At 36.7% G+C, this 23015-nt stretch overlaps 1 protein-coding gene across 1 annotated transcript in view; it reads right to left on the bottom strand.

The window, feature by feature from the left end:
* The window catches only part of LUZP2 (leucine zipper protein 2), a gene marked incomplete at its 3' end in the record, with an annotated part of 139561 nt that overhangs the window by 31308 nt on the left and 85238 nt on the right, over positions 1-23015 (bottom strand). Inside the window, exon 5 of the mRNA XM_009995859.1 lies at positions 19571-19633. Within this exon, the coding sequence (XP_009994161.1) occupies positions 19571-19633 (63 nt within the window). The remainder of the gene's footprint in view (positions 1-19570; positions 19634-23015) is intronic.

Genomic DNA, 23015 nt, shown 5'->3' on the forward strand with positions numbered 1-23015 from the left:
GAAAGAGTTTGCTGAATGTGAACAAACATGTAAATAAAAATAATCTAAATATAAAGCACATTTCTGACTTTCAAAAAAACCAAGCTCGTCTATGACTAAGAGAGTGAAGGGTCATACTGGTCACATTCTGTTCTACAACTTCACTTAGAATTGCTGTTGTACCGACGGCAGGGGATGAAATGCGGCATTAACAATATTTTTGATCCTTGCACATCTGCAACCCAGAATTGTCAACATCTGCCTTAAAGCATAAATGGCAAAGTTGTGAAAGAAGGGCAGGAAATTACTAAGGAATACACTTATGTCTCTCTCTGTGCAGTCATATCATTCAGGTTGACTTTGATATTAATCGGCTCTTCCTCCTTAAATCTCAGTACCGTGCACCAGGTATCTGTTGTTACAGAACCTTTTGGCCAATATATTTAACTGTTAAAAGAAGTTTTGCAAGTAGAATCTACAGACATCTAAATATACCTCAGCTGTTTTGAAGTAGCTACTACGATATCTTTCAGCCAGGAACATGATATCCCTGAAGCAGTTTTACTGGATTGATTCACATACTAAACGTGTTTCCACCATGCTGTGCTCATTCAATACACTGAGAGATAAGTACCTACGTAATAGGTACTAGATAATACCTTCTTCTTGCTTTTGCCCTGGCATGATCTACTCCCACTTATAGAATACAAAATGATTTCCAGAAGTACAATAATTTCCATGTTAGGCTGTTCCTGCACATTCTAAAATATTATTTTAAATTCACACATTCCATGCAGGCATTAACACCATTGGTACAGGGTTTGGAAGGTGAGACTTTTGTAAGGACAGAGTTCAAACCAGGAGGCAAGGTAATGCTGGCTCCATCTTTGGAACAGATGAAGTTGAAATAAGTCCATATTCTCTCTCACATCCTGTTAAGCAAATCATGGCAGCAGTTAACCACTGTCAGTGTATTTGTAGCAAAATCATAATGCACACCCATGTGTCTTCAAAAACATCAGAAAAGTATCCTAAACACTATCCACTGTTCTACTGTATCAGCTGAAGGCAGCAACACAAACACTTCTGGAGTTTGAAGCTGGCAAGGAGATGAGGTATCTTCAGCCCTGATGTGCCTCAGTTGTGTTAGCAGGGAGACTGTGTTGTCTATAAACAGCAGGGAGCAAATTAGTAAATAGCTCACTTAATAATACAAATGTAGGCACGGGACAGTTTGCATAGGCAGTTAGGGGAATTCTTAGTCTACAGGCACAGAACTCTAACAAAATCTTCATTAATTTTTAATTATTTCCTGAAAGTCATTCAGCAAGATGAAGAGAAGCCAGGAGGAAGATCTAATTCAGAGGACTTGACTGACATTTTTTGAGTCATTAACAATGACTTCAGGAGTCACTGATCTACCCATGACAATGAACTTACCTTTTTAGGCCAAGACCCCCCTCTTGGGAAGGGAGGAGAAAAGGAGTATATCCTAGTTTAAACAGCTGTTTTTCTATGTTATTGAAAAATGTTTCTTCCTCTTTAAGCTCAGTACAGCAATATAAGATACAGACACTCTGTACTCGGCTCCTGAGAGTTCTTAGGGAAAATTAAGGAAGGCTTTGAGTACAGCCTATAGTTCTTCAGTTTCTGGTTGTAACTTACAGCTATAAACTAATTGCAGGGGAAAAAAAAAAAAGAAAAAAGAAAAAAGAAATTGTGAAAAACTGAAGAATCACAAAATGGTTTGGGTTGGAAGGAACCTTAAAGATCATCCAGTTCTAATGCCCCCTGCATGAGCAGGAACAACTCCCACTAGATCAGCTTCTCTAGGCAACCTGTGCCAGTGTCTCACCATTCTCACAGGCAAGAATTTCTTCTTAATATCTACACTAAATCTATGCTCTTTCAGTTTGAAATGGTTACCTATCTTCCTATCACTCCATGTCCTGAAGAAGTTCAAGACCACCATAAAAGAAGTTGAAGACAACATTTCCCAGTACCTATAAAAGAGCCTAATCAAACAAAACAGTATGGGACATCCTCCTAAAAACATCTGGAATAGAAGGTGATCTGCCTGGACATGTGCTAATCATTTCCTGCTTCTGAGAGGAAAATCTTGCTTTCATTAATGATGCCACAAATACAGACTTGAGTGAAAATCTCAGTCAAAAGAGGTTTTAAGTGAGACTTGGGGGTCATGCCCTAAAATGGTAAGAACTTAACATTACAAAAAAACCCAACACATTTTCTTAGTAATTTCTAAAATATTCTATGTGATAATGCAAAAAAAAATATAAATTATTCCCACCAAACCTACTTCTGTGTAGATAAACTATCTCATTTGTTTTCATTACACAGACCACAACCCTGAATTACAGTAAAAAGGACAAAGCCCTAAATATTTAAAGTAGCAAAGCACACATGTTGTTTTTCACTCTGAATCTCTGACAAATGATGGCAAAGTCATACCTCCAAAATTTAGCAGTGAACTGTGCCTACAAGAGAAGATCACGTGCTTCCACTTTCAGAAAAATGCATTATTAGTGCTTGCTCTGTCTTCTAATATACACTGAAAAGTAAGGCAATATTCAAAAGAAGTCTTTTCCTCTCTAACCAGACTGTTAGTCTTTACTGTTACCTCCTGGCACCCCGCTTTTGTACACATTCCAAATGTCATCTATTATTGATAATGTTCTCTGAACAGCTGCATTGATGTGCAAGCTGCAAAAGAGTAATTTGCCTCAAAGTACTGGGGCCATTTACTATATTTAAATGTAACCAAAAAATAATTCTATCATTCTTGATTAACTCCACATGTTCTATATCATACCTGCAAAAAGACAAGTTTTGGACTGCTTGATACCAAAGCTTCCTCTAAAACTATTTTTATAAACTGGATCATAATCCATTCAGTTCAAGTTATTATCAGCACTGTAAGTCAGAACCTCAGCCATGAGTCCAGCTATTTTGTTGAATGAGCATCTCTAAACCAGCATCTTGCTTTTCTTTGCCATACTTTCACCTTCCCAAAGCAGAGAAGAAATGGCAGCATGTATTTCATTCTGATCTATTTTAAGTGTCCTTTAATCATCTTTGATGAGTCTTTATAAGACAAAAAACTTTCAATTTCCAGGAAAATTTCCAAAATAAGATGCAAGTATAAGTGTATACGTTACATCTTGCCAAAAGGGATATGTGGTTACACTGCAAATGGTGTAATAAAGATAAAAGATTAATTAGAAGAGGCTAGATAGGAAAAGCCTTGTCTGTCTTAACCTCATGGACCACGTGTTACTCATCTGACAGACTTAAAGACACGTACAGTCAAAAAGTGTCAGGACAAAGCATATTTTTAAATAGAAAGGCATCATAGTCATGAATAATCTGACGTTGAGTCTGCAGCCTGGCAGTTCTATGTTTCCATTGTAGAGGTTGTATAAATCACACATTGTTTCCAAGCTATAATTTCAACAATGGAAGACTCGGACACTTTGGATGGAACCACCACTTAAGTCAAATGGACTGGTAAATATCCCCAGACACTTATCTTCCAGTGATGGCCCATACATGCAGCTGGCCATGATGGCCATGAAATAGAGTCTAGATTTTCACACAAGACTGCTGGTTATTTTCCTCCTTGCTTCAGATATCCAAATGAAAGCCATTTGGAAGGCCTGGCAAGACCTAATAACATGGAAGAGAACATGCATGTCAATGGAAATTGTAGGATTTACTAAGTGTTGACCTCCTGACAACAACCAGTATCTGTGAAGCAGAACTAAGGAATCATTTCTTCCACATCAGGTAGCAATGAAAGACCTGACTTTGAAAGTTGTGTTAGCAACGTATTTTAAAACTTCTCTGAAGAAGTTTGAAAGGAACCACATGATTTTACATCTGTCCTTGAATGGCATCAGAGTTTAAAATATTTAGCATATTTTGCTAAACAATACAGCCTGTAAAATGCTGTTATGCTCTTACCTTCCAGGCTAGAGACTGCTCAGTCTTTTAAGCACAGGAAATCAGCCTGCAGATGGAAAATTTCCATAAGTCCATTATTCCTTGTTTTAATAATTGCAGAAAAATTAACATAATCTGTCAATATTTTATCATTCAAAATTGTATTTAACTCAATAGTTTGATAAATGGTATTTACAAAATCTGTTTGGCTGTGTTTTCTGTAGCTTAAGTGCAGTCTACACACATTGACAATGTCTTTTCAGGACTAGAAACATTCATGAGAAAGAGAGGCTTGCCATTTTCAAGATTTATGATCTTTGCTCTTTTGCTGGATAGAATACAGGCATATTAATCACAACACCAATCATTTTGACATTGATTCAACTAAACCTTCACAGGACCTTTCATGCTAAAAACAGAGCAAACAAAAAAAAATGTGGAGTAACAGTTAGTTCTTCACTTCTTCCATATGAAAGCCACTAAAATGTTCTGAGGACTATGAATGTGCATAAGCAACATGTGTGTTACTGCTTGAGATTATCATAATGCAAAATATTTTGCAGAGGTGGTAACTGATATGCAAAACTACATCAGAATTAATGCCTGGTTGCACTTTCCCTGTATTTCTTCTGGATTCAGAAGTAAGAAGGGAAAACACTATATGCTGATAAATTGAACAACTGAAGGAAGCTTATGCATCTGTAGAACTATCAAAAATGCTTAAAAAAACCTCATCTTGTTGGGACTAAAATGTTGCACATCCCAAAATATAAAGAGGAAGGCAAATCTATCCTAAGACCAGGAAAATGAGAAGAGAACCAGAAAAACGAGAAGATACTCAGCTACTCTACCCTTTGAGGACTGTATCAGTATGTGCAATGTCAGTCATGAGCTGAACACATCCCCTGCCCTCAGACTCCAGTTAGTGGTGCTGGGTAACCACATCAAGCACACACTGACACGATAAGTAATGACAAAGCTATGTATAAACCAAAACAAAACTGCAGCAACCAAATAGAGGGGAGGGGAAATAATTAACTTGTCTGTCTGGTGATTTAGGAAGACTATGCACCAGGTCTATCAGCCCTATGTAGTGCCTTGAATTAAACTGAAATTTTCATGCAGCTGCATGAAATTTATGACTCAGCTTGAGATTTCAGCTCCAGGAGCTGGCAAAGGCAGCTATAACCATAGAGAAAATTGTAGCATTTCCCCAACATCAAAGGCTTCCTAACGGGGTCTGCTATCTGAGTAAAGCACCAGGAAATAGAGCAAAAGAAATGGCAAATACACATTATTTATCTCTATAATTCAATAAGGAAAGCCAGGTGCACACACAGAAACAAAAAATATGAATGGTGCCTCCACTACAAAGGCAGAGAGAGGTAAATGATGCAGAACAGCCCAGTACTGTTTAGTGCTCCCACAAGAGGAAAAAGGCTTACACCAAAAGCAAAAGGTCAAGTGTGTCAACTGTGTGTTCATTAGGTGCAATCTGGAGTGACAGAAAAACAGCAACATTATCTTGTAAGAGTAAAAAAAAAAAAAACAACAAACAAAAAACACCAGCTATAAGCACAAGAACAATGCAAGAGATGAATATTTTCTTCAATATGAATCCAAATAGCTGCAGTAAAGTCAGGTAGCTTAATTTAAACTATTTAACTGAGCTACACTGAGCTAACAGCAAGCACGTATCAGATGACATCTTATTGAGTGCTGTGGTTTTCAACAATGTATATGAGTTACAAAACACAAAAAGCTCTAACCACACAGGTAAATACTTTAAATACAGAAATGCTTATTCATCTTCTCTCCTTCAGTCCACAGAATTCAAACCTCACACAATGAACAAGGTGCTTCTGGGCAGGTCTGAGCCTCGCCAGCACCCAGCAGTTCAGCAGCTCATCTCTGCCTCACAGACTCAGCACAGGGGAACTGTCCAGCTGTGTCATGTTGAGATCATGGAAGATCCAAGACTGGCTCCTTAGGGACTGCAGAGCCAATACCCACATGGACATCTTTTCAAAGGCGTGTTCTAATCCTGAAATTTTTGGTATTTTAGGCTCAGGAAAGGAAAAGTACAGAGATTTTAATCCCCTCCATAAAGTTTTTTCCACTTTGCACCAAATACATAGACAATCAGGATACTTATTCCCAAGAAAGTATCCACAAAAATCTGTGCAGGATTATTTTTTTGTCTTTTTTAATTATTCAAACATACTTTTTATTTCAATACCTATTCGATTTTTCCTTTTTATTTTAGGTGAAGCTAAGTGTTAATAGGTTTGGACAAGAAAGTAAATTTGACAGTCAGCAGATTTCACATTAATATTGTCTTGGAAAAGAAAGGATGTAAAAATGTAATTTACCCAATCTGATGATATCAAATAGAATATTGGTCTGTCAGTCATGGGTAGGCAATCTAAGTAATGCATCTGCCCAGCAGATTTAATAACTTTTATGGTCATATAATTTTCAGAACTATCTTAGAGATCTGGCTCTGGGTCACAGAAGGTGCACTTCTCATGAATGGTTCTTAAAGCTACAGCTGACTATGCATCCTATTTAAAAGTGGTATATTTTTATCTGCAAAATATACTTCCATACTTCTGAATGCAGCTGGATTTTCACAAGAGCCCTCTTTTAAACAACTTACTGCTCAACAGCTGCATGTCTCGGAATCCATAATTATTTCTCAAAATCCAAATCCCACATGGATGATAAAGCTGTGTCATTCCCAGGTCCCATAATTTCAAGATTTAAATTCTTAGATTCATAGACTAATTTCTGGCAAATGAGAGAAACTATGCTTTGAAATACTAACAGCTAAGACATTATATAGTCATGATGTAGACCTTAAATCTGCCAAGCCAGGCATGAATATGGTTCTATTCCCATTTACAGTTACTACATTTAGCCCAACTGATAATATCCCTTTTTACGTTAAGAAGAATTGGTCGTAATGACTGTTCTTTAGAATAATTGATTAACCAAAGCAATAAGGTATTTGGCAAGTAAGGAAAGGGGAAAATAAGGTACAGAATGATCAGCCTCTGGATTAGGGGCTAGTGAAGGGGAATAACCAATTGAGTCATTATCACCATGCTGCAACAAAGGCATCCATTTCCAAGGTGATACTGATACCATGGCTTAACCAGGTAAGAGAACCAGCAAATCCTTGTGTCCTTTAGGGATCCTGATGCAAACCTCAACAGATGCAACTCAATCACTCTAGCTCTGAGCATACCAAGCAGGCATGCAATAGTGGCACGGGGACTTTGCAGAAGAAATTAATGAAGACTGTCGCATTGCTGCATCCTCAAATCTGTCTCAGCAGTTCTGAGTTTGACTGGTTCTTTGCTATGCCATATTTATATTTTTGCTAAAAATAATGGGCTCTTCATAATGAATCATAGAATGCCAGGTTGAAAGGGACCTCAAGGATCATCTGATCCAACCTTTCTAGGTAATATTATAGTCTACATGAGATGGCTGAGCACCCTGCCAAGCTGAGACTTCAAACTGTCTAAAGTGGATTTCATAACAAGAATCAGCTGCTGCCCCATGAGGTGTCTTAGTGAATGCCCATCCTGATTCAACATGACAGACATGATTATAGGAAGGAAACATTGCTAAACAGCAGATTGCACCTTTTACCCAAAACTAACCAGTACTCATTGAACAGCTACAGGATTTTAATTTCATGCCTGGGTAGTAATATTTCCTTCACCTAGTTAAGCCCATTTTTTTGGCAAATGAAGGAGATCCTACCTCTCAGGTTGCAGATCTTCAGTTCTTTTCTCCTAAGTCTTGGAGTTCATCAGCATAAAATGTACAAACTGAAAGCTGAGTGCTTAGAGTTAGCCAAACCAAAGACACTGAAGCTCATGGCTGCATCAAACATATGCACAGCAAGACATTTTTTGTGTGTGTGTGAAAAGCACAAATTATGCAACTGAGAATTCAGGGAGAAAAAAAAAAAAATCTGTTAAATTTAATCTGCCTACAGACTCTGCAGCAGGAAAAAAATGAGAAATTTACAGCATAGCAAGTGTTTGATTTAATACAGAAAATAAATGGGAATTACCTCAGGAACTTAATCGGGTTCATCTGACCTCTGTGACTATTGAAGTGATGCAGCAGCCTACAAGCTGAGAGGCTGACTGACCATTAATCTACTCCCACTCGGTCATTTAAGCCAAGCTGAAGCCACAGCCAGCCATTAAGTGAGGCTTCATCATGTGTCTCCTGGGAATTTTGTCTTGCACAACTCTTCTACAATCCCTGATACCCAATATTTTTTGCTGTCCATGTACATCAGTTTAAATGGAGACTTGTCTCTCAACAGACATTGACAAATTGGAAATTAAGAGAAGATAATCCTACTACCTGCATTCACTCCAACAGGAAAACGTCCTTCTTTTTATCGCAATACTTTCTACCTTCTTGCCTGTTATAAAATGAGGCCTTTAAACCACTAACAAACAGCTAGGAAGAACACATATCCAAACTGAAGTTGATGGCTATTCTATTTCTTATGAACATGCTTCAATGTTTGGCTTTTTATTGTATCTGGGGAATTCTTCTAACATTTTTACAGGGTTGTTTTTTTGGGTTTTTTTAAGCCATGGAGACCTTCCTTGAGTTCATTTATCTATTTGATAAAACAAGACACTATTCAGACGTCCTTATTCACAAAAGAAAATGAAGACTATACCTTTCAGAACACTTAAGGCAGCATCTTTATAATTTCACCTAAAAAAAAATTCACATCTATTAAAACGTGTGGTTTAAACTGTTAACAAAACATAATTCCAGCATTATCTGTTGTTCTTTTAAACACTTTTGGCTGTAAAAACTGGGAAATCAAATTGTGAAGAACAGAAGATTTGTTACATGGGAAAGCTTTTATAGATAATCCTGACAAATGGCAAAATGAGTGGGCAGATATGGCAAAGGCACTTCAGGCCAATCTAATGAAAATATAGCACAACTATAAAGCTAGCTTTCTTAAGATCAATACGCTACTTAAACAATAATTAAATAGAATCAAAGCAACTCACTTAAGTTATTATGCCTCAAATATTAACAAGTCAATTTATCTGTTCAGTATTTCCTTCTCCAGTAACACCTGTAGCCCCAAAGATAGTTGGACACTGTTGAAAAGAGATTAGTGTGGGAGAAAATACTCCAGAACTAAATGGTTCAAAATGTTTCTGGACATGAGGGAACAGGAAACTTTGGCCCAGAATAGCCCAGTTTCTACATTTAAGACTCATTATGAGGTTGACTGAATACTGAGGTTGAATTACTTCCTACTAATTGAGTAAAATTTATTGAATTGCTGCAGTGACTTTATAGGAAAAGATCAGTCAGATTTGAGTGTTTCATTCCCACTGCACAAAACAATCACTATTTTAACATTTTTAAGGCAAACAGTTACCTAGTAAGGGTGAGATATTAGTCAAAGTGAGACTTAACTATTGGAGTTGAACAGGCTTTGAACACCTTTTCTAAGCACACTGACTTTTTTTGCACGGACAAAAATGTGTGCATTTGAAAATATTTCAGGTGTCAGGCCAAAATAGATGCAAAGTAGATGGGAATTCTTTTTGCCGTTGAGAAAAAAAACACCAACTGTTTTATATGATTCTACTTCTTTTAGGATAACATGGTGGAGTCACCTTAAGGCCTAACAGTTGTACAGACACTTTAACTTAGCCAGAACACGACCAACAGTTTTATGTGCAGCTTTTTGCTACAATAATTCTAACATGAATTTCAATAACTATTTTATTATTGTCGTATTTTTATCCTTTTTGAGTATCCATACATAATTGGAATTAGCATACCAAATATTGTATTTCTTTTGATGAAATTACAACTGGAGGATAATGAGTCTCAGGAGGAAACTATCATCTTTATAGCTACAGATTGTCAACCCTTAGTTGAAAATTACTTCACCATATAAAGCTGACAGTTTCTAGCTACACCTCATCTTGATTAAAATTAGAAAACACAAAACAGCAGCAGTTCGTTTTAATTAAGCCTCTGAATAGCAAAAAAAATATATTTTTAAAAATCACTTGATGCTCCCACTGAGCTTAGCAAATAACCATCTGTGTCCAACAGGATGATCCCAAAGAAAATGCAGACTCCAAGCCTCAAAATCAATGGAAGTTGTGTATGGTGTAAGTATGTGATCAGTTTGTTGTTGATCAGCCTTTCTTCTCTAGATTCTTACTGACCTTTCTAAATTCTTATGCTGTTAAGTACTGTGTGCCATTTTCAGGGGCAAAGAATACTCTGATACTGAATTTGGATGACTCAGAGCTCTTCAAGGGTAATCTTTCATATTTCATCCTAAGTGACAAACGTTAGTAATTTGTAGCATTGCCTGTAATGATGAAATCAACAGCTCTCCTTCTCCTTATGAACCGTGGAAATTTTATTATTAAATGCTTTTTTATCATTTCATCTAAGGATAAAATCAATAGGGTCTACTCAAGTATTAATTTGTTGGTTTTTTAATTCTAACCACACATACCATCCTTACTTCTTTTACAGTGCCCCTTCCACTTGACAATTTTAACATCTTGGTATGACAAGCAAACTTTTTGCCTTGTCTGCATAACACGTATAAATTAGATCAGCACTTTTTCTTTTTGGCAAAATTTACACTAGATTCACGTAATTAAAACATTTCATCTATGACTAAAGTTCTCTGGAGCTTGGCACTGAGCCACCCTGCCCTTGAGATCTGCAATGCTGGAAAACACTGATTTGGATAACACAAGATTCACAACATTCTCTGGACAAGTTCAAAGATCTTAATTAGGTTTCATGCTACTCCTGTTGCCTGCTGAAGCTGTCATTGAGAGTTGTGTGTGCAAAGGCCACAATACAGCTCTTTTAAACTTAACTACTCAAGATAGTCTCTTACACTTCATGTTTTGCTGCCTTTTGCTACTCTTAGTTTCAAACAAACTGATCATACTTGCATAACAAGATGAAATGGTTCAGAGAACCCTAACTCCTAGCATTTAGTGTGAGGGTGGTGAGACACTGGCACAGGTTGCCCAGAGAAGCTGTGGCTGCCCCTTCCCTGGAAGTGTTCAAGGCCAGGTTGGATGGGGCCCTAAGCAACCCGGTCTAGAGGGAGGTGTCCCTGCCCATGCAGGGAGGTTGGAACTAGATGATCTTTAAGGCCCCTTCCAATTCAAACCATTCTACGATCGCCCCACCTCAAAGGCCCAAACAATCTGATCTTTGAGATGCTAACACAAGTTTACCTTAGTCAATACCAACATTATGTAGCATCAGTATCCAGGAATGCTAATTACCAGTGGCAATTTCCTGTGAAATAAAATGAAGGCACAGATTGTAAATTACTCTCTTTTCTCCATGGATTGTAATTTTGCTACAAATGACACGATCGCCCCACCTCAAAGGCCCAAACAATCTGATCTTTGAGATGCTAACACAAGTTTACCTTAGTCAATACCAACATTATGTAGCATCAGTATCCAGGAATGCTAATTACCAGTGGCAATTTCCTGTGAAATAAAATGAAGGCACAGATTGTAAATTACTCTCTTTTCTCCATGGATTGTAATTTTGCTACAAATGACAATTGAAACAGACTGAGATTCGGGGCTAAAAAGGCTGTTACACAGATGTGAAACTAGATAAGTAAAGAATTCAGTTCCATTTTTTAATTTTTTACTTAATGAATGAGAAATAAGACTTTAGTAAAGCATCCTGGGCAGCCTGCGATCACTGAGTAAAGACATCAGAATGACTTCAGCAACATTACATAAGAACATTGCTATGATATTAAACATTGTTGCCAACTGAAAATACAATAAACAAGGAATATTGAGCAAAATCCATGCAGTTTTATTAAACACTGTGGCTAAGCATAGGATGAAAGAGAGTTCTAACAGGTATGAATGCAGTTTTTAATGTTCTTGTTTATTAAGGATACATTTTACCTACAGATTCTTATTTTAATACCTCCTTCACTTTTCAGTAATGAATGGCTGCAAATTAGATTGCTTAAACACAGAATCCAGATGCAAAAAATAAGCATAAAGTCCAAAAATATGGCAGCCCCTAGGACAGAATGATCCAGAATAGCAGTTCTATTCTATTTCTTTAATTAATGCTCTGATTCTGATTATCATTCAATAGCTGCTGAGAAAATGTCCTAGGTCTACAAGGTCAGGAAAACAAAACTCTTAAAAGCAAAAAGCTTATTCTAACATTCACTACATTTGCTACTGTATCACTACAAATGTGTCTCACTGACCATCTTGATGCAGTCAGATTTCTTTTCTGTATGATCACATATATTGTCCCCTAAGAGCCATTTTTAAACTGAGTAAACTGAATTTTCACTTTTTCTTTACCATAAACTTCATAGAACAATTTTAAGCATTTATTTTTATTTTTTTTCCAATAGGACTTTATTTTTTTTTACTTCAAAAGAAGATGTAATCAATCAAGAAAGAATACCAAATTCAGCAGAATATGATCGATGAAAATGCTTCTGTGCTCTTCCTGCTCATTCATCTTTCCCCGAGCAGTTCCTCTCCCTCCAACACTTCTGGTTGTTTTATTCTGATTTATAGAAGGGGCAGTACCCAAAGAGGGAACAGGACTTTACCCAAGTGTCTTCTCAGAGGGACTGGCTTTTATACTTAGAAAAAAAAAAAGCTAGTTTTAACTGCAGAATATGGAGGCAGAACAATAATGTTCTCCTTTATAGACTAGTATCAGCATACAGTCTCAAAGCCTTTACATTTAATTTCTACTTCACTAAGGGAGATTTGTTATTGGGTTGTTTTTTTTTCCAACATAGTTCAATGCAATTCGACTGAATTTCCCCTGCAGGGCATGAAATTCCCAATAGATCAGGTCAGACTTTAAACTGCTGTGACTTTACCTTTTATTAATGCAGCTAAGCACAAAGAGATTGGAGAAAATTCTGTTTTAGGATGATTTACTCAACACTAAAGCTATAACCACAATTTATACATGAATAGCACAAAAGTATAGTTTACAAGGTAGTTACTTAAAACTATGCTTCTTCACAAAAAGAACACACATTACCTCGCTACAGACAAATTTATTTTCCACTCTTGGTTTGCTTTGTATTGCCTGGACTACTATAAATCTTTTATGTAATCCACATTTTTCAAAGTTCTGCCACAGCCTAAACAGCAAAGAAATATACTGCTTGGTATAAACCACTGGATCAACTGTATAAATACATGGCATTGTTGTCAATAGAATTTGTAGATACATTAACATATCTTACTGCAGCTATACTCGGAGATATTGTAAAACACTTTGCCCAAAGACAAGATGACAAACTAGACAGTTATTTCTTATCTAATCAAATGGAATTAAATGGCTTAAATAAGAGCAAACCTTTTTTTTTTTTTTTTTTAATACACACATCTAAATTTAATGTGAGGCAGCTATAGCATCCTGGTGACAAAGCTGTATAAGATTTCACGATCTTTCAGCTGAGAATATACACCATTTATTGACTTTTGGGGAAAATTCCTGACTTGTTTATCTCAAGGGAACTGCATGTAAGTGAACACCATCTAGGGCATTCACCTCTAACTGGGGATGGCTCTATAGGTGTCCCACTAGGAAATGAAGGACAAACTAATGAAATGCACAACAAGCATCAATGCAGACATTCCAGAAATTTGTGTATTTAGAGTTGCCCTGAAAATGATTCATTCTGAATGCCAAATCACCATTAAGACCCATGATTTTTCTGAGCACTTTAATGAACAAGAGTTAAGACAGTATCCTGCTTTCTGCAGTTTTTTTAGCAATTTCTAACATAATTTTCCACAAATGGGGTTGGAACTAGATGATGTTTAAGGTCCCTTCCAAGGTAATGATTCTATGAAATGACTGGCATGGTAGAAGTGAGTTGCTCACTCTGCAACAGGGCATCTCCTAAACGGAAAAACTGCTAAGTATTTTACACATCCTCTTTTAGTCTACATTTTTGTAGCCAAGTTTCTTAGCTCCACCAGTGCTTCTGAATTTCCAGACCTCTTGGTTTCTTTTTCAATAATAGACATTTCTCAAAATAAGAGCTTACCTGTTTACATGTCAGTTCCTTATTAAGCCACACGAACACAATCTACAAAATATCACAGCTGGAAATCCAAATAGATTTTTTTTCTGATGTTGCAGGAAGCACTTGGGAGACCTCTAAAAAGGACAGGCTTTGTAGGCCCATAATCCTTACCTACTTCATGCAGCACTATTTTCCTCCGCAGAAGGGACTACTTTTGTTTTTTTCCCAAAGCCTTGAATAGCTTGAAAATTGCCTTTCTGTACAATGTACCCTCCTTGTACAATACTTCACAGCTGCTGCATTCAGTCAGAAGACTGTTGTTGTCTATTCCCATCTCTGAATTGCAAAGTTGAATAGCAGTAGGGCATGCACTGTGAGAACACACTAAACAGGGAACTATTTTGACAGTCATGGAAGAGCCTGAGACTGCAAAATTCACAATTTGCCAATATAAGCTGAGGGTGGATGTGATGTTTGAAAGGACAAAAGCAGCTGTGAAAGGAATTCTATTTTCATCACCTGACAATTTAAAAAAAAAAAATTAAATGCTATAAATTATTTAAATATATAGCCTACCAACCCTATAAACAAGTTTTTAAAAACCTACTGTATATTTAGCAATTTGAGGCAAGACCTAGATAATATAAGGTTTCCTCAAAATCATACCATTTAAATGCAGTCAAATCTTTGTTCAAATATTAAGTCCTTATTAAAAAATGATACTGAAATTCCAGAAAAACTGATACCAATGGATTTTCTTTTAGGGAACTGGCAAACATAGTGTAAAAGTTTAATAGAAAGCCATTAGGCAGATATAACTATTGGTTCCATTTCCACACACCAGCTGATGCACAGAAGGAATAAACAATGCATATAAATCAAATTTCTCTCAAGGAAAGAGAACAAATTTCTCTCTAAGCCAAGAACAGAATGTTGGAACTTCTGATTTCCAGGGCATGCTAGGATTGTATTGCCTCTTTAATCACAAGTACTATTCCATGTTTCCTCTTAAAATACATGTAATATAAGCAGAACCCGCAATCTTTCTTAGAATTCTTAGAACATCTTGCAAGATAATATTATGAAAAATAGAAATATTTCAGGTATTTTGATTAAATGAGAAACTAACAAAAACCAGAGTTTTCCATTCCTTATCGAGGTGAATGTGTTTGGATAAGCGAGCAAGAATGGCATCACCTGAATGCAAGGACTGTCAGTACTTGCACACCAAACTCTTCTGCTTTTTCTCTTTTTTAGCTACATGACATTGCTGGTCTTAAATATATGTGTGCAGAACCCTTGTATTTTGGGCAGGATGGAGGCATTTGTGTCTGGGTGATCTTTATCACTTCTCATGCAATTTCCAAAATCTGGAAGACCAAATCTTCATTGCATTTTTCCTACACTTCATTTCCTTTTTGCTGCATATGATATGAAGTCTGTTTCTCTTAGTCATGTCATTGTTATTATACTCTTTCTGCAAGATTTAGTCCTGTTATTCCCACATCAAATTAAAAACAGTTGTTGAAAGTTCAGGAAGATTCTGTAGTTCCATTTCAAGCATCTAGATATTGATTCACTATTTCCATAAGGAAGACTGTGGCTTTGTAGTTTTCTTCAGTGAAGCTTTTTGTTTTGTTTTTAGTTTTATGACTTAAAAGAGATGAGCAATACAAATCAGGCCCCTCTTTTAAAATAATTACAGTCAAATGATAGCTAAATCCTATGCAGTTTGGACATATGGAGGAGGAGAAAGTAGCAGATGAGCTAGAGTAGAAAGCACATCACTGAAGGCTTCAGGAAACTGAAAATTTGTTTTATTTGCCTGGTGTGTTCTTCTTCTCATCTAAACCATTATCTCCAATTTAATCAATGCTCTACCTCTATGGTGAATTACCATTATTCACTATGGTATACTAAGTATTTCCCTAAACAACTCAGGCACAATAACAAGCAGGTCTGGCAGAATAGTGAAGATAGATATGAAAAGTACTGCTCAAACATTTATGAACTTATAAATGCCAGCCATTCAGTTTTCATATAGAGTTTTCCCTTGTGCATTTGTCTGGTCTCCAAGGATTTGCCAAGATATTAAAAGAGAATAATCCTTTCCACTCTTAAATATCATAGAGACCCCAACCAGACTGAAGCTTCATTTAGTGTCAGACATTTGCAAAGTGAAAATAGACCCTGACTGAAGGAAGCTACACAGTCAGGGAGGCTGTTTGCAATGACCAGGTGCAGTAACAGCTACTGCTGGGGGCAAGAAAGCAAAACATACATACATCTAGTAACAAATTCTGAAAGGAACTTACAAATGTCAAAAAAAACTCCATAAAAACTGCCTAGAAGCTGTTAAAAAATCTGTGATAGAAGGCTCCCCTAAACCTTGTATGACTCTATAAAGCTAAGAAGGCTACACAAAGAAGAAGTCAGAATTTAGAAATCTTGTTCAAGCGAAATAAACAGGAGAGGACAATAAAAGAAATACATTATTAAACATAAACAGTAATGTAAGATGGATCTTGACAGTATAAAAAGTTGTAGATATATCTCTTATCAATAAAGGATTTAGAGAAACTAATTGACAGCAGGTTCATAAACACATGCTACAGGGAGTAGACAAGGGCAGATCTTCTAACACCCCAAAGCCAGTGCTGACAGATGCTGGGGGAAGTGAGGCAGGCTCACACACTCTGCCCTGAGAGTGTTTGCTATTGCCATTGTCACACAAAAGACTGAGACTGATGAACCATTGAGCATTTCTTATGTCCTTGTAATTCATTAGATGGGAGGAGTCACACTATTATGCCAGAACCAGAGTGCCATCCACCAGGTCACAGTGACTCCTGGAGTTAGCCACTGCCCTTAATTTCTTCGTGATGTACCTTCATATGTAAAAAATGTGGGAATTGGTACATCTGTGGGAATCCAAGTCAACATACCTATGCCTTGAATGGAAGGAATGCTGAGCATTCTGAAATGTCCATTCATTATAGGTAGTGATGAACATGATAAGTCACTCTGCAGACACACAATTGGAGATATCAAATTTTAAGTATATAAACTAGATGTTAGCCCCATGGAAAGCCTCAAACACTTGCACCATTGGTACCTCCAGCTTACCAGGTCAGGTTTAGCAACTTTAGCCAGAAAGGTATCAAGAAATAAAACGTTGCAGGTCACTCCATCTTTAAATTGAGGAACAAACAATTTTGGTGCCAAACAGAAAGATTTCTTTCAAAGCAGTTTTTTTCTAAAGTGTGCTATAAATAGGCTAATTATTACTGAAGTCTACTGACCTATCTAAGAAAATCATTAGCAGTCAGATGGTTGACTAATGAAGTATTTATTTGTGTGCAATAACAGACAGGACTGGCTGGTCAAAAGGGCTGGATTGACACGATTTAGTAGAATTAGGCTCAACTGCAAAGCATCCAATGATCAGAGATGGGGAAAAACTGTAAATGAAGACAACTGAGAATGTAGCTTAAATTACATGATCAACCAAAACAGACAATATTCCTTTCTGAGTTTAAGATTAAGGTGCACTTTTTTTCAGAGTGAACATATACATACACTCTCACAGACCAAAGACATCAGAGATCACTGTTTAAATAAGTGATTTAAGGAGATCAAGCTATTATACACATCCAACTCAGAATAGTTTAGAAGAACAAAACATAAGAATTGAAAAGAAAAGGTAAAGACAAGAAGCCTGGTAGGTAAAAGAAAAGTTATCACCTGAATAAAATATTTTCAAAAGCAAGGTTCTTGAATGAAGCAATGGAAAGGCAAACTATATCCCAATTTAGACAAATTGTTTGAGGAGAAAAAATAATGAAGTAGAAAACATGAGGCTGCTTAAATGTTTTACATTTCTATTCCAAGACAAAGTTTCAAAATTACTAAATATTAAGGCTACATTCTGAGATCAATCTACCTATCTATCCAAGGTAGTACCATCCACCTTATGTGAATTTTAACTGGACTTTCTTTGAAAAATATAATATTAGACAGTCAAACATCTTCCTTGAGTCAGCACACATTATGCAGGCTGCTTCTCCACAACAGGGGCTACACCCAGAGTGGTGCCATTACCTGTTTACAGAATATGTCTTACAAATATTCTGCAAGCCTGGCTGAGTTTTTCTTTGTGAAATAAAAGAAAAATAAATAAATAAAGTATAATAAAGAATTAAAAACAAATGTAGGAACACAACCACAGTGCAAGAAGCTCTTTTTGAAGCAGCTCAGATAATAAAAGTTTTTTTAAAAAAAGGAAAAAGGAGGAGGGAACCCTGCATTTTTAAATAGAGAAACTTTGTATTTACATGTGTAAATTTTGGGGATGCAAACCCATAAAAACATTTTAAAACTTAAATTCAGAGAACTCATAAGAGATTCATACAACAAGGTTACATGTTTCACTTGTTCCAATTATTCATTTTTGGAAAAGCTTTTACACGGAAAACATAAACAGGTTTTGCTCCAGTCTCTGAGAAATATTTTGGTATTATTTCCCAAGAAGACTTGTGCAAATGCAGTTTGAAAATGAAATTTTTCCCAGAAGTGGCAGTGGCTGACAAAAATTCTTCCCAAATAAATATGAGCTAGCACAAAATTGCACTGCAGGTTGCAGTATTCAGTTGGAATAGAGTTCATTTCCAACCCTTAACATTTAGTGATTCTGTTCTAGAAATGAAACACCATTAAAAGGTCCTTAAAATCTAGTGGTTTATTTCCTCTTATAAACCTTTTCCAACTCACAGTTTAGTTAAGAAAATAAAAAGACAAAGCCAACAAGGGGTAGGCTTCTATTTTAGAAATGAAGGACAGTGTTTTTCCTCTGAATAGCATCAAGTAAGTGTGTAGAACAGCCCCATTCCCATTTCTACTGGATCAGAGAGAATGTACTATGAATAAACTATGCCAGGTCACTTAATGGGATAAAGCATCTGTCGCTAATCCAAGTCTGCCAACTTCTAGTCATTAAAAGATTCTCACAGTTAAAATGTAACAAAGCTGAATAGGACATTTTGCTACACAACAGAAAATGGAACAATTCTGAATTAATGTTCATGACATAAAACTCAAGAAAACATTCTAAGAACAGGGGGTATGTTAATTTTGTTGAGAGTCCCAACGCTAAGATTTTATTCTTTTCTCGTCTTGGTGTTTATTTTTAAAACAGGCAATCATACTATGGATAGAGTTTCACTGTGCAGCAGTAACCTGTATGACTGAATTAATGATTTCTTTCTGAAAAGCACAAGCCATAAGTACAGCAGAAGTTACAGAGAGGTACTACGGAGCTATGAACAAGCAACAAGGAGTCAACAGTTGCATTCAATGAATACTGTTTGTAAATGTACAACATTGTTTTTGTTGGCTTTTCTTTTCACTAGAGCTTTATCTTTCACTACAATAATACACATTTTAAATACAAAGCCAAACCATCACCTCTTTCAGTGTAAACTCTGAATGGGGATGGCAATCAAATGTTCTTCTTACCTCATTTTGGAGGTCACGGATCATTTTGCTCTTCCTTTCCATTTCAGTCTTCAAAAAGTTAATCTACAAGTTTAAAGAAATGTTGAGAACAAGCTGTTAAAATGTACCTGAACATCAATTTAATCATTATTTTTTTCTCTACTCACAGCTTTGAATAAAAAAAATAAAAAAAAGAAACCACACTTGTGCTTACATACTGAATTGATACAGGCCACAGTTAAGTATTTACTAAATCTACAAACATTTAGAATTGTGTTACAGAAAACATACAATCAAAAGAAGAAAACTGCTGCATATAAATAGATTTACTTTACTTATGCACCAGTAGATATAGTGTTTAGTTTTCACTATGAAGTCCCATGTGGTCTTCAGAGGACTAAGGATTTTTACAACAGTATTAACTGATTTTATGATTTATTTTTTTTAACCCTCTAGGAACACAACCTCTATCATACCAGATTTCTAACACAGTTATTTCATTTGAATGCTACAGTCTTGCCCTTAATGAGATAAACCCCTCAATTCTGAACAGATTCATCTATGAAATAAAGTGAAGCATTCAAATCCAATCTTTAGCTCCTACTTCATTCAGTGACTTGCCTTGGAAAGCAGATATTCCAATCTCAGTTTTAAGACTGAATCTAATCACACACAGGTTAAAAGCTTGTTTTCACAAATGAGTCTGAGTGTCTTTCAGGACTGAGATTTCTTCCTGGCTTATGGAGCACAATGGGAAAAAGGAGGACATAATTATAATAACCAGGATTAGAAGAACACATTTTCACTTTGAAGGAGGATGCACTTAAATATCGTAATTAGCAAAATCCTCATCCCTACATACATCCAATGCCCCACGCTGCTTTCTCTCTTGCATTGATACAAAAGCCTATAGGTCTTCTCACTCTGCAGCAGACTTGTTAAGGAAAACAAAACCTCTCTAAGAAAACAGATTTACATAATAGAGACACTGACCTAGAGATTAATGTTTTGGATGTCACACAGATAAAAAATTACAGTGAATCTGCATGATGTGACAGCTGTTAGAATCATGTCCACACTCAAGTAGACAGATGTCAGTAATTTAAAAACCATCACTGGACTTGACATCACTCTTATCTGTATCAAAAGAGCAATCAGAGAATGCTACCTTCACTTAAGGGAGAAACGTAGGTAGGGGGCCCCTGAGATCAGGGCCAGCTGACACACATACAGGGAGTTTCTTTTGCAAATTCTACCAAAGTTTTGTCCAAGTGGCTTGGTTGTAGAAACACTAACTACAGATCCAGTTAACACTAAGGGTGACGTATTAACAGAAGATGTGTATTTGGTACTTGCCCAGCAATCAAACCCACAAATAGTGACATTTAGTCTGTGTATATCGTGCAGTAAGTATGAAGTTTTGCACAACCATAAATAAAGGTTACAATCCAAATATGGAAACAGGGAAGAAAAATAGAATAACTATCAATATGGTGGGTTTTGTTTTTTCAGCTGCTCAAAAGATTTGCTAGCTACTGTTAAATACAGACAAAAGTAACACATTGGTCTCCATTAAAGACTGTTCCCTTTCTTAGTCCTAACTCTCAAGAGAACATTAATATTCCTTTCTAAGCACTTCACTTCTAAATATCAATGTGTATAGAACAATGGAAGGGTCTATGATACCAAAAGTATTGTCTGTGTCCCCTCTATACACAACCTGTGAGTATCAGCTGTGATCTTCTAGTGGAGAGATATTTAAGGCATCACAGTACTATTAATTTAACCAGCAACCTACTACTATTCACATACACCTGCATCTGATATCACTGGGGTGGACATCTTAAATAGTGCAAGCTTCTGGTTTAACTTATATGGATAATTTGGAAATGTAAAAGTCCCTTTCTTTTCTAAAATGCTATTAATAAAAAATAACATTGATCTTCATTTAAAAGTAATTCATTTTTTATTTCATATGTTAAAACTCTTCTACTAAATCTCAAACAGCTGAAAAGTCACTTAGTCATAGCGTATAGCAATAGAGAGCTAGAGAGGAGGGATTTGTATGGCTTGGCTACTGAAGCTAATATAGAAATAACTCCATCTATCTAAGTGCATCTATGTCTATAATTTCATGCTTTAAGGCAGATCCACCTGTAATGGACCATTTTCCAAAAGAGATGTAAAATTTTTACTTTCAGTCAATAAACATTATTGACCAAAATATTTTTTCAATAAACAAGAATGGAAATTTATGTCCAGCTCCAAATTAAAAGGCACAGAAACTGAAAAATTAAAACTAAGAAACTTTCTAGATCTCTTCCTGCTTTCTTCCCACTTTTTGTCCTTGTTTGACATTCACCTCTTCCCAAATGTTGGCTGCCTTTAATGACTATGCAGCTGTAATGATGAAATACATAATGAAAATATATTGGTGTTCTAATACTGAACTTTGCAATATTAAGCAAGGACACTGCTTCTGTCTCCTGGAGACACACATCCAAGGTACTCAGAGCTTTGTGTGCTTCAGAGCTCATTACGTTTATTAAAGGCAACAGCTTCCATCCAGTGGCCTTTACTCACAGCAGTTTGTGACCTTGAAATGTTCAAATTACATTCTCCCCCATTGAAATACCGAATGCTTTGGCAGATGGCAGTGATCTAATCCTACGAGTCAGACAATAGTTAGTTATTCACTACGGATGAAGGACAGAAAAATACCAACATAGCATCACTACCACACAGCCAAAGCTCAGCTATGTCCTTATTTGCTTACCTCCAGACTTCTTGTATCTTGCTCAGGACTGAGACATGAGCAATTAATATGAGATTGGAACACATTAGCACCTAACTATTTTGCAATATCTGGAAACCCTAACATAGTCAGAATGCATTTTCATGGTCTAATTTTCAAGTTACAGTCTGTTCTGGTTTGGTGGTTTTTTTGGTAGCAGGGGAAGGGCCCCAGGAGTGGCTCCGATAAGAAGATGAGAAGCTCTCCCTGCTCCAAAACTGGCCAAGGAGCCATTAGAGGGACAATAGATGCACCTCTGTCATTAACATACAAAACAACTGAGATAACACCTGAGCAGGAAAGCACTTGGTGGGGAGAAGAGTTGTGCTGGGAAAAGAGAGAAGTGCTGGTGGTTGGTGAGGAAGAAGGGGAAGAAGGTGCCCTTGCAGAAGTTTCCCTGCAACCCATGCCAAGATGGCAGCTGTTCCCCTGCACTCATGGAGGAACGTGGTGGAACATTCCCTGAAGGTGCCAGGAGGGGTGAACTTGGCCTCTGGACTTGAATTTTGTGGCCAGTGGATTTGCTGCCTATGGACTCTGATTATGCAGCTTTGGAAGACCCCGGTGCCAGGGGAGTTTGTTCCCAAAGCAGCCCGTGATTCTGTGAGAAGCCCAGGCTGGAGCAACTCTGGACCTCGTGGGAAGGACTCATGAAGGTGAGGTTCATGGAAG

The sequence above is a fragment of the Chaetura pelagica genome, unplaced genomic scaffold (genome assembly GCF_000747805.2).
Source record: "Chaetura pelagica isolate M959 unplaced genomic scaffold, ChaPel_1.0 scaffold164, whole genome shotgun sequence".
NCBI lineage: Eukaryota > Metazoa > Chordata > Aves > Apodiformes > Apodidae > Chaetura > Chaetura pelagica.